Genomic DNA, 13,428 nt, shown 5'->3' with positions numbered 1-13,428 from the left:
CCAGTCATCCTTGAAACACAAACCCAGACCTCTGAAATGCGCAGTACAACTGCCACCATCATATCTGACATCAAATATCTTTCACTGTTACGCATTTAGACCCGAAACATGCAATAGCAGCGATCACGGATATCAGTTGCCAAACCTTTCCACATTTCACCTTCTCAACTCGTTTCGAGTATTAATAACCTTGAATATGCACCCTGTCAACGATGAGGATTTTCTCTGTACATGAATGTACGTTCATGGCTTTAGATGCAGTTGTGGCGCTGTCTTTTTAAATGCTTACCCAAGATCCTGTTCTTGATTCCTCTAAGGAGTTTATACTTGTGTGCTTGATCTGATTATTGTCACTAGTACTGTATGATGCAATGTATGGATCTGATTGTTACAGTCCAGTTGTTGATGCAGCCTTGCCTTACTGATCCCCTGCGTAGAGAGGGACCCCTTTGCCATTGCCCTTCTCACTGAGTCTTATGTCATAACACTGTCTGCTGACGCAAATGTTATTCTTTACACACCTATTAAAGTAACATACATATGAATATGTCTGCCTGCAGTCTTGCTTTCAGATCACAAATGTCACTGATAGATTTTTGATTAGTTAACCATGATTATTATTATTTATTATTATTATTTATCTTTATTTCGTATTGCTTATAAAATGTGTTTATCAGATGCATTTTATTGATTTTTTTTCATTGCTATTAAAATTCATAGTTATATTTTATTCATTAAACGTTATTATTATTTAAAATATGAATTAAATCAGACAATAATATTTACAATAATTTCCATTTTTAATAAAACTACAAACCCGATTCCAAAAAAGTTGGGACACTGTACAAGTTGTGAATAGAAAAGGAATAGAATAATTGACAAATCTCACAAACTTATATTTTATTCACAGTAGAATATAGATAACATATCAAATGTTGAAAGTGAGACATTTTGAAATCTTGGCTCATTTTGGATTTCATGAGAGCTACACATTCCAAAGAAGTTGGGACAGGTAGCAATAAGAGCCCAGAAAAGTTATGTACATATAAAGAACAGCTGGAGGACTATTTTGCAACTTATTAGGTCAATTGGCAACATTATTGGGTATAAAAAGAGCCTCTCAGAGTGGCAGTGTCTCTCAGAAGTTGTTCTCTCAGAACCAATTCCCCTAATGCTGCAGCAAAAAATAGTGGAGCAATATCAGAAAGGAGTTTCTCAGAGAAAAATTGCAAAGAGTTTAAAGTTATCATCTACAGTGAATAATATCTTCCAAAGATTCAGAGAATCTGGAAAAATCACTGTGCGTAAGGCTCAAGGCCGGAAAACCATACTGGATGCCCTTAGACAGCACTGCATCACATACAGGAATGCTACTGTAATGGAAATAACAACATGGGCTCAGGAATACTTAGAATACTTTAGAAAACATTGTCGGTGAACACAATCCACAATCCATTCGCCGTTGCCGGCTAAAACTCTATAGGTAAAAAAAAGAAGCCATATCTAAACATGATCCAGAAGCGCAGGCATTTTCTCTTGGAAAAGACTCATTTAAAATGGACTGTGGCAAAGTGGAAAACTGTTCTGTGTTTAAACAAATCAAAATTCTAAGTTCTTTTTGGAAAACTGGGGCGCCATGTCATCCGAACTAAAAAGGACAAGGACAACCCAAGTTGTTATCAGCGCTCAGTTCAGAAGCCTGCATCTCTGATGGTATGGGGTTTCATGAGTGTGTGTGACATCTGGAAAGGCACCATCAATGCTGAAAGGTATATCCAAGTTCTAGAACAACATATGCTCCCATCCAGATGTCGTCTTTTTCAGGGAAGACCTTGCATTTTCCAACATGACAATGCCAGACCGCATACTGCATCAATTACAACATCATGGCTGCATAGAAAAATGATCCAGGTACTGAAATGGCCAGCCTGCAGTCAAGATCTTTCACCCATAGAAAACATTTGGCGCATCATAAAGAGGAAGATGCGACAAAGAAGACCTAAGACGGTTGAGCAACTAGAAGCCTGTATTAGACAAGTATGGGACAACATTCCTATTCCTAAACTTGAGCAACTTGTCTCCTCAGTCCCCAGACGTTTGCAGACTGATATAAAAAGAAGAGGGGATGCCACACAGTGGTAAACATGACCTTGTCCCAGTGTTTTTGAGATGTGTTGATGCCATAAATTTAAAAGTCAACTTATTTTCCCCTTAAAATGATACATTTTCTCAGGTTAAACATTTGATATGTCATCTATGCTGTATTCTGAATAAAATATATTTGAAACTTCCATATTATTGCATTCTGTTTTTATTCACAATTTGTTCAGTGTACCAACTTTTTTGGAATTGGGTTTATAGCAATTACATAAATTTGGCAAATACAGTTTTAATTAAATACTTAATTTATTTAAAAAATGTATTAATAACAATTATTATTGTTAAAAAATTAAGATAACTGTTGATTCTGCTTTAATTTGGGGGCTGTAAATAATTCATAATGACAATATAATAACAGTATCACTGTTGTTACTAAAGTTAAAATACCCATAACACAAAAAAAGTTGTTGCGAAAAGAGGTTCTGTGGTTCACTTATTTAGGTTAGAGCAGCTGGTGGTAGATCACATTATGATCCACAGGTACCGCCTTCATTCATTTTTGAATTAACATGTTAGACATGAAGGATTCAACAGTGTAAAGACTCTGCATACAGTGATTACAATGATGTCTTTACTGGCTCTTCCTATTGCCTTCAGCTTCATGCTGTGTTTATGTGAGGGTAAGTAACTGATATTTGTGTTGAATTTTATCATTATTATTAATAATAATGTGAAGCATACTCTTGAACATGAATGTGGAACATACTCTGGCTACTGTAGAAACCTAAAAGTGGTCTAATGCTATTAGATGCAGGGTTTATTTTTAGAAAACCATATTTAAATCTCTTTCTCATTCAAAATGTTATCCTAATTCTGAACAGTGTAACAGTACCATTCAAGGGCTATTCTATATGCTGGATGCAGATTTCCATTAAAGACTTTTAATGTTTATTAAAATAACAACAGTGATCTTGTTTCTGTGCAGTTGAGAAAAAATAGAGCAGATGATATTTGTAGATGGATTATTGGTAATATTGCTGGATCTCTTACCAGAGACTGCAATCATCATTTTATGTTCAACAGAAGCATGTTTTACACCAAGCATAGAAAACATTCAGCTCAGTGACTCCAGTAGTTAAAGCTGTGAATTAAACAACAAGAGTAATTCCACCACCATCTTTGCACAAAAGCCCATGTCTAATACTTCACGGTGATGGCAACTTTCATAAATATGTATTTATTTGAAATGTCTGATTGTTGTAAACCATCACCTAGATGCCACTGTTCGCAATAGTTAACAGAGTCACACTATGAATATGAATACCTGAGCTTATGTTGGTGTTGCTCATCTTCCTCCACTGCAGTTGGTCCACATTTATCATTACAGAAACTGAACAGCAGTAATGACATCTGTGTCCATCTGCTCTGTTTATTGGAGAGTCTGAAGTCTGAGCAGGTGAACTTCACCTGGAGCCGGGGTCAAAGGTCACTTCATCCATTCACATCTTATGCCACGAAGAGCGAGATGCGTCTCCTGCTCAGGCACCCATAATGCAGAGACAGTATGGCATCAGTGATATATTGATCTAGCTTAAGTTCTCAAAAATTAAATAATTCAAAAGTATATTTATGGGGGTAGTGGTAATTATCACAGTGACAACTTTTAAGTTTTATCATAAAGTGTGATATTTATAAAAGTTATCGAAATGTGAAATCTTTCTCCCTATACAATGAAAATACATGATTCACTTTGCTTGACTTATTATAACCCTGGTTCCCTTGCATACTAAACTAAAATGACACTGCTACATGGTCCCTAGTGCCCCCTCAAATCATTAAGAGCATGACGCCTCTGTCTGTATCAGTGGGAGGTTACTGTGAAGACTGAGCTTTCAGAGCAGATTGTGAAATTCTGTGGTCTCTCTTTCAAGAAGGTTTATTATGGAAAGCAGAACCTCTGAAAGAAGAAAGAGAAAAACAGAAAACATACTGTATGTTTACATATATACCTCCATGTTTCAAAAGGATATGCATTTTCAGCGCTCTTTATTTCCATTTCCTCAATATCATTGAATACACAACAAATGACAAAGACAATGATTAAGGAAGATTTCATTCAAGATAAAAGATCTTCTGCTCACAGGAACAGTTGTCTATAGACTGCCATTTCAGAATAATGGGCAGCAATGAAGGTGATGCTAATGTCCATTTGAAACGAGAACAATTCTTATCAAATTGAATCTCTGAAGTTTTTTACCAACGGAAGAAAGATTTTAAAAAGATTGTGGGTGGGCATATGGCCAGGAAGTTCATAATTCGTGTGCAGATGTGTCAAACACACTGAGCGCAGCAACATGTTTTTAAAATGGACTACAAACTGTCTTTTATTTTTGATTTTAATTTATCTTCCACACACAGGTAAGAGACTTCAATTCTGTTTACCTCTCCCTTTTATTTAAAACAAAGAAGTTTCATCTAGACTAATGTCTCAGTTGTGACAAACGAATTACAAAGATGGATTTAAAAATGAATATTATTCATATATATGTCACAACAGATGTGATATGTGTACTGTTTATCTAAAGCTATCATTATTTACGTAATTTTCTGTAAAGTTGCTTTGTAACGATTTGTATTGTAAAAAGCGCTATACAAATAAACTTGAATTGAATTGAATTAGCTGTTGGCCACACTGAAATGTCTCTCAATTCACAGGCGGAGAGAATGTTTCCACAGTAATCAAAGGAGAAACTGTGGATCTGCTCTGCCACTTACCCAGTAACGACAGTGAACAATTGAATGTAGTGTGGACAAAAAATAGTACGAATAGTGCCACTACTTGTGAATGGATGGTTAATGGCGTTAATATATCTTCCTTAAATAAATGTGATCCTCGTTTTACATTAACCAGAGCGCCTTTAAGAGTACAAATAAAAGAGGCTCAGCCCAGTGACTCTGGTTATCACAGCTGTAAAACTACAAGAATAATTCCACCACCATCATCATTGGATTACTTCACAAATACGTCACTCCAAGTAGGTGAGTGCTGTTAATAATTTATTTTTTTTAACTGTCCTTTTGTTGTAGACCATTATACGAAGATCTCACTAATATACATTTTCCATCTCCCTCTGCCGTAGTTGTTCCACATCTGTCATTGCAGAAACTGAACAGCAGTAATGACACCTGTATCCATCTGCTCTGCTCTATTGAGAGTCTGCAGTCTAAGCAGGTGAACTTCACCTGGAGCCGGGGTCAAAGGTCACTTCATCCATTCACATCTAATGCCACGGAGAGCGAGCTGCGTCTGTGTAAACCTGACTGGAGTGAAGGAGACATAATCACCTGTTACGCCAGCTACTCAAGAACACAAACCAATACAAGTATACAACTCAAACCAGAGAATGGTGGGTCATTTTATATTTATAATGCAACACTATGAGTACACAAACACTGTACAGCAGGAACATGACACTGGACTTCAGTTTTGAGGGGGAATGATTTTAAAATAAGAAAGAAGATCAGCACTAATCAGAACTCACTACATTCCAAACTTGATAAAGCACGAAGGCCAGTGTAGAATGATTCTTGGTGTGTCTAATTTTCATTGGACTTTAAATGATTGAGCGTTATTAAATTATGTATTAAAGCATTTTATTATGTAAAAACAAACCATAAAATTAAATATATATATATATATATATATATATATATATATATATATATATATATATATATATATCAACCAATCCATCAGGCCAAACTGAGATCCATCTTCTGGTAGATGTGGTCCTTTTCAGCATCTTCATCATCAGCATCGTGTTCATCTGGATGTTGTTCATCATATTCAAATGTAAGACAAACTATGATATACATATACATGATTTTGACAGTTCAAAAATAAGACCTACACATTTATTTCCATTCGATAAAATAGTGAGCAGTTTCTAGTGTGTATTTGTGTTATATTGTATAGTGTAATAGTGTTAATTTGATCTGAAAGTTATTAAACGCATAAGACAAAGCTGACAAATCTGTTGTATTGAACCTATGGATGAGAAATGTATCTTGATTGGTGAAATATTACACAAAACATTACAGATTCCTTTAGCTTTGAACTAATGTTTGCAAAAACTCTCATGTCTCATCCTGCAGATAAGTGTGAGACCTGCTGCCATAAACTATCAACATGAATCCACATGAACATGATCAGAAGAAGCCAAGTCTTTCTTACCGTAATCTTTTTAAAAGTGTTGTCTTCAGTTTTAGATTTTTCACTATGTGCTTTAATGCATATGTTGAATATGTAACTTGTAGGTGGTATGGTGTATCATAAACAGCACATATAGGCCTACTTCTCCGTAGCGTGTGTAATTAGCATCACTAAAGAAACATATTTTGATAGTCAAATAATCTGTCTATGAGCTGCATCTGTGTAAATCTGTGTAAGACTGGAGTAAAGGAGACACAATCATCTGTTACACCAACTACTCAAACACACACACAAACCCAAAGAAGTACACAACTCACCTCAATATATGCTTGTGACACAGATGGGTCATTTTAACTACCTGGACAAACAAGAGTACAGTCTACTAGTTCAGCAAAGCTGTTCAATGACCTTTAAGGAATTTAATTCAAATAGTTTGATAATTATAAACCTGCTGCTGTGAACCATCAACATAAGAGCATCAGAAGAGAAGAGGCACACTGAACAATAAGAGCATCCATGAATGTTAACTGAGTTACTATAATATATGTATTTTTTAATGATAGTTTTTTATTGCTTTTTGTTTCCTAGAAATTGAATGTGAACTCATTTTCCTTGATTGTTGTTCAAATCTAAATATTCCTGTTCTATGTACTCAGTATTACTTTTAAATACATTTCTAATATACAAAACATTTTCTTGTCCAGTGACTGCATTAAACCATCCTTTTTAATATAATATAAAAGCTGAAGGTGTCATGTGACTCTAAATATGCTGTCCTGCGTCATTTATTTCCCCAAAACGAAAATTCTGTCATCATTTCCTCACCATGTTGCAAAACTAAGAATTTATTTTGTAGAACATTAAAGAGAATTTTTTGAGAAATTTGACTTATTATCCATATAATAAAAGTCAATGATCACCAAAACAGACCTTCAAAATGTATTTTCTTTCATGTTCCACAGAAAAGAAAAAAAGAAAAGATTTAGAATGACATAAGGATAAATAAATGACGACATTTTTTTCATGTTTTCCAGGGTTTTTAGTGCTTGCTAAAACACACAACTAAATAATTTTTACTCTAATAATTACATTTTATGATTATTGTAGATAATACTTCAGTGCAGCAAATTCATTGCCATTTTGACAAAATTCGTCAGTTTACAGAACAGATGTGTTTTTGCAGGTGTGTCATTTATTTTAAACAATATATTAATTTATCAGAACAAGACTGCATAAGAGTTGTATTGAATGTGATTTTTATCATTCATCCCTTTAAATGTCAGAATCATTTTCTTGACCCATGCAGTCCCGTCCTCCAGTACAGCTGAATGAACACAGACGTCTGTGTCTCACAGGCCACAGAGAACAGTCACCAATTCACAAAACATGAAGATGAGCATTTTAGCCTTTCGCTTCTGCAAAGCAAATGTTTTAAATCCATTCATCAGTTTATGAGATACACAAATCATGGAGCACAGAATGCAGGGACAGTATGGCATCAGTGACTTATTGATCTAGCTTAGGTTCTCAAAATTATATCTATGGGTGTAGTGATAATTATCACAGTGACAACTTAATGTTTTATCACACATTATATAAAGTTATATAATTGTGAAATCTTTCTCCCTATACAATGAAAATACATGATTTACTCTGCTTGACTTATTATAACCCTGGTTCCCTTTGCATACTAAACTAAAATGACACTGCTATGGTCCCTAGTGCCCCCTCAAATCATTAAGAGCGTGACGCCTCTGTCTGTATCAGTGGGAGGTTACTGTGAAGACTGAGCTTTCAGAGCAGATTGTGAAATTCTGTGGTCTCTCTTTCAAGAAGGTTTTTTATGGAAAGCAGAACCTCTGAAAGAAGAAAGAGAAAAACAGAAAACATACTGTATGTTTACATATATACCTCCGTGTTTCAAAAGGATATGCATTTTCAGCGCTCTATATTTCCATTTCCTCAATGTCATTGAATACACAGCAACAAAGACAATGAGTAAGGAAGATTTCATTCAAGATAAAAGATCTTCTGCTCACAGGAACAGATCGTGTCTATAAACTGTCAGTTCAGAATAATGGCCAGCAATGAAGGTGATGCTAATGTCCATTTGAAACAGGAACAATTTCTTATCAAAGTGAATCTCTGAAGTGTTTGACCAACGGAAGCAAGAATTTTTTTTTTTTTGACTTGTGATCTAGATTGTGGGTGGGCGTATGGCCAGGAAGTTCATAATTCGTGTGCAGATGTGTCACACACACTGAGCGCAGCGACATGTTTTTAAAATGGACTACAAACTGTCTTTTATTTTTGATTTTAATTTATCTTCCACACACAGGTAAGAGACTTCAATTCTGTTTACCTCTCCCTTTTATTTAAAACAAAGAAGTTTCATCTAGACTAATGTCTCAGTTGTGACAAACGAATTACAATGATGGATTTAAAAATAAATATTATTAATATATATTGTAACAACAGATGTGATATGTGTACTGTTTATCTAAAGCTATCATTATTTCCGTAATTTTCTGTAAAGTTGCTTTGTAACGATTTGTATTGTAAAAAGCGCTATACAAATAAACTTGAATTGAATTGAATTAGCTGTTGGCTACACTGAAATGTCTCTCAATTCACAGGCGGAGAGAATGTTTCCACAGTAATCAAAGGAGAAACTGTGGATCTGCTCTGCCACTTGCCCAGTAACGACACTGGACAATTGAATGTAGTGTGGACAAAAAATAGTACAAATAGTGCCACTACTTGTGAATTGGATGATTAATAACGGTAGTATATCTTCCTTAAATAACTGTGATCCTCGTTTTACATTAACCAGAGAGCCTTTAAGAGTACAAATAAAAGATGCTCAGCCCAGTGACTCTGGTTATCACAGCTGTAAAACTACAAGAATAATTCCACCACCATCATTGGATTACTCCACAAATATGACACTCCAAGTAGGTGAGTGCTGTTCATAATTTATTTTTCTGAACTGTCCTTTTGTTATAGAGCATTATACGAAGATCTCACTAATAGACATTTTCCATCTCCCTCTGCCGCAGTTGTTCCACGTCTGTCATTGCAGAAACTGAACAGCAGTAATGACACCTGTGTCCATCTGCTCTGCTCTATTGAGAGTCTGCAGTCTAAGCAGGTGAACTTCACCTGGAGCCGGGGTCAAAGGTCACTTCATCCATTCACATCTAATGCCACGGAGAGCGAGCTGCGTCTGTGTAAACCTGACTGGAGTGAAGGAGACATAATCACCTGTTACGCCAGCTACTCAAGAACACAAACCAATACAAGTATACAACTCAAACCAGAGACATCTGCTGACAAAGGTGCATTTTATCTACCTATCACTTTAACTATAGGACGATCTAGAGCATAATAATGAATGTAATGCAAACTATGAGTGGCAATTCAGCAAATTTACACTAACCTACTTACTTTCAGCCACCAAACTGCTAGTTGAAGAAAATCATTGATTAAATAATGGGCTTTGACTTTAATCAGACTAAAACACATACGTGATGTGAAGGATCATATATTTGCATATGCCAGTGTACCTCCAAATACTTAATAACTAAATGTTTATAATATCCTTAAGAAATTCCGGCAATTAATCTTTGGTTATTACCAAAAACTAAATAAATACAAAGCAATGCAAATACATTCAAGTACATAAATTAGAGATAATATTCTAAATTACAGTCGGATTGTCACTGTGATGGTCTTTAGCAGACTGCTTTTTTTCCATCAGGAGAGATTGCTTTCCTTCAGTCTTTCAAACATTAATCTGTCTGATGTTTATGATCTGACCGTACACTGTTTGTGACCGTTACAGATCAGCTCATCCTGATCATCTCATGCAGTGCTGCTGCAGGCCTCATCCTCTGCATCATCCTCACAGTTGTTATTTGCAAATGTGAGTATGATTATATTTGACTATTGAACAATTATTATGACTCAGATTACTTAAATTTATAGAAACTGCAGGGGGAAAAATAATGATAAAAATAGAACTTTTTTTTTTTTTTTATAAAGTTATGTTAGTTTGTTTTTTTCTGTCATATGTTTCCCAATAATCTAAGTTAAGAAAGGGTTTGACCGTTTAAAAAAAAGAATTTGACGGAAATAGTGACTGTTTCCCTCCCTCTGTTCAAACCTCTCTCTTTCTCTCTCTCTATCTCTCAACACATCAGCATCCTTCTCTAATGTCTATTTCTGCTTTCTGTCACCAAGATGTCAAAATCTTACAAACAAGACAATATCTGAAAATAATAACTGAAAAGGTGCATTAACATGTCTTTTTATAGCATTTGGTGAACCAAAAACTAAAAAAGCTAAAAGATGGCAGGACGGTTTGCTAGCTGATCTAGTCTTATGTAGTCTTAGTCTTATCTAGTCTGATCTAGGGGAAGAAATAAAAAACTCTAAAACCAACCAGCAGGACAGGTGAAAACCAACTTGATACATTTGGAAGACCAGTTTTATCCAGCTAAAAACAACAAGCTCGCTGGCTTTATTTCTTTCAGCAGAGGTAATGTGGCTAAAACCAAGTCACCACAGTTTAACAAAACATAGCTACATCAATATATCTAGTGGCCATTTACATAGGCAAGGTAAATAAGAATGTCTTGATTTTGTTGTATTCGTCTAGTGATGTATTAATAGTCCTTGCGGCTCATTTTAAACTTGAAATAAACTCCTCCAGAGGTCACTAGTCGATATCTATTGAAAACCTATTTTCATAGGCCTCCACTAGATGGCGACAAAGCGAACATCTAGTTCCCTGCTGAAGAAAATAACGAACAAGCGAATAACTGAAACTGGCCTCAGCTGGTTGGTTGGTCGGTGTTAGCTGGTCTTCAGTGCTGGACATAGCTGGTTTGCAGGCTAGTTTTAGAGGGGCTTAAACCTATTTGGCTGGTCAGGCTGTTTTAAGCTTGTCAGGCTGGGAGACCAGAAGGGAAAACCCATGGACATTAAAATAGAAAAAACAGAGCTAGCTGAAGCTAGTCAGGCAGCACAGGAAATTTCCACCAAAATATAAGTTACCGCAGTAAACTAAAATTATCGTCAAAAATATATTGTTGCACTGTTTAAAAAGAGACGGTAATTTTAAAAAGAGGAGGTAATTTAATATAATTTTACAATTTAGGCAATTATCAGTTTATTTCGATATGTTAAATTAACCTAACTTTTTTATCTTTTATTTAAAGACATGTTTCTGGCCTGTGTTCACTGTGTTAGTATGTTTGTATGTATCTGTCTAATATGGTGTATGTTTAATGTTGTAGGCAGAAATCGAGACGAAAATGGATCTATGGTGTTCAGCAATAAAGTCTATGAGAACTTCAGTTTCGCCATGTTCCGTCAGAACGCGCAGTCCAATGACAAACCACAGCCAGAAGAGTGTATTTATGAGAACTAGCTGCTGCTGCTGCTTACAGTACATACTGTAACCTTTGCTTTAAAGCCAGATCGGCCCAGTTTTTATGAAGGCAAAAGTGTGTTAAGTGGTTTTGCTAAGATATTTGATGGTGCACTGCGAATGTGAAGCAAACGGTCACTGCTTGTTTACAATCAATATTTTTCAAGTGACTCTTTTCATTGTGTTTGAGCACTGCAGGTGCACTGGACTATTATGTCTGTTAAATTAATTCAATTAAATTATGATAATGAGCAGGGGCCACATATCTGTTTTCTCAGATACAAAGGCATTTTTTAAGTCTCTCTTAGCACTTTTTGTTGTAATCTTTTTTTGGGTTGCAATGAAAAATGCAAAAAATAATTTTAGTTCACATAGCTTGAGCAAAGTTATCTTCTATGGTTTATTTAGTGAAGATTTATATATTTAGAAACTTTGGTCCTTTTAGCACAGGGTGCCTGACAGATCTGAAATTAAACTTCTCTAATTTGTCTCAGTGTGAATTTTAGATTGTACTCTTATTTATTTTATTCAATGTTTGTAAAGTACAGTATGTATGAGTCAGTCATTTGTTAGAATGTTTCTATTAATTTCCTCTTTGTAACATGTATAATCATTATATAAAAAGGGGTCCAGATGGGATCCAGATGACGTGTTACGTGTTACTGTTGACTGTTCATAACCAATGCTTTACTTAAGGAGGTAATCAGCACCTCAACCCATATCACAGCATGAGACAATGTGAGATGCAAAACGCACCATGTTTTCCATTAAGAGAGAGATGAGTGTCTCATTTTTATGAAGACATTTATAAAATATTATAGATAAATATGAATATGTCGTAATAAAACAGCAGCAAGGAACCAAAACTCCATCGGTGACAGAAATGGAGAAAAAAAAAAACCTTGGGAGAAACCAGGCTCACTTGGGGTGCCAGTTCTCATCTGGTCAGACAAAACAGCATGTTGTGGTTTAATTATGCAATGCACATCAGATCGGAACAGAACAGAGACTAGCCTGGTTCTCGTGATTTTACACCTATGGCTGATGAGGTCATCATTTGCAGGGTATCTGTCTCTAGGGTTCATTGACATTTCATTGACACGTTGTTGACATGATCTTTGCTGACATTCAGGGCTGTAGAGGTCGTTTCTAGGTGCTGATCCACCATCTGGTCTGGATACAGACTGGATCTAAGTGATTGCAGTGACCATCTTGTCTGGAAACAGGACAGATTTAGGTGGCTACAGTGACTAAGAATGAAACAGACTAATATTAGTGTAGATGACATTGTTCGTATGATGTAACAAGTACATTGGGTGTTATGGGAAGTGTTCTCAGTTCCGGATGATCTAATTAATGCAGCCTAATTGAATTATAGGAACATTATTGTATGTTATTTGAATGCCAGGTTAAAGAGATGGGCCTTTAATCTAGATTTAAACTGAAAGAGAGTGTGCCTCCCAAACAACGCTTGGTAGATTGGACATTAAATTGGAAAAGGATCTGCCGTCCGCAGTTGATTCTGATATTATCAAATGTCATCAGCTTTCAGAAAAAAAAAAAAAAAAGATATGAATAATATGACATAAATATCTTCTAACTAATTGTGCAATTTATAACTTTGAATGAGAAATCCAAGTTTTTCTGATCTTTGTTTTGTGGCATTCGGCAAGGGGCCGTT

The 13,428-nt window shown here is 35.5% G+C and overlaps 1 protein-coding gene and 1 long non-coding RNA gene across 2 annotated transcripts; both read left to right on the top strand.

Moving 5' to 3' along the window:
- Window positions 1-4,430: 4,430 nt before the first annotated feature.
- LOC113054823 (uncharacterized) lies at window positions 4,431-7,095 on the top strand. The gene is made up of 5 exons (XR_003277445.1): window positions 4,431-4,518; window positions 4,816-5,139; window positions 5,241-5,507; window positions 5,858-5,953; window positions 6,256-7,095. It is a non-coding gene; the product is annotated as an uncharacterized LOC113054823 (long non-coding RNA).
- Window positions 7,096-8,176: 1,081 nt separating this feature from the next.
- On the top strand, window positions 8,177-12,651 carry LOC113054358 (uncharacterized). The gene is made up of 5 exons (XM_026219866.1): window positions 8,177-8,651; window positions 8,950-9,271; window positions 9,373-9,651; window positions 10,158-10,238; window positions 11,614-12,651. Exons 2-5 carry the CDS (start codon window positions 9,085-9,087, stop codon window positions 11,745-11,747), a joined length of 681 nt encoding a protein of 226 aa, XP_026075651.1. The 5' UTR covers window positions 8,177-8,651; window positions 8,950-9,084; the 3' UTR covers window positions 11,748-12,651.
- Window positions 12,652-13,428: the final 777 nt, after the last annotated feature.

This window comes from Carassius auratus, chromosome 35 (genome assembly GCF_003368295.1).
Source record: "Carassius auratus strain Wakin chromosome 35, ASM336829v1, whole genome shotgun sequence".
Lineage (NCBI taxonomy): Eukaryota > Metazoa > Chordata > Actinopteri > Cypriniformes > Cyprinidae > Carassius > Carassius auratus.
The sequence above is the reverse complement of the archived record's forward strand: the minus strand, read 5'-3'. Positions and strand labels throughout refer to the sequence as shown.

Bases quoted from the DNA above. Each gene is read 5' to 3' on its own strand.
- LOC113054358 (XM_026219866.1), top strand. From the start codon at position 9,085: ATGATTAATAACGGTAGTATATCTTCCTTAAATAACTGTGATCCTCGT. The intron at 9,272-9,372 runs GTGAGTGCTGTT...CCTCTGCCGCAG, and splicing joins AAATATGACACTCCAAGTAG to TTGTTCCACGTCTGTCATTG. The intron at 10,239-11,613 runs GTGAGTATGATT...TTAATGTTGTAG, and splicing joins CACAGTTGTTATTTGCAAAT to GCAGAAATCGAGACGAAAAT.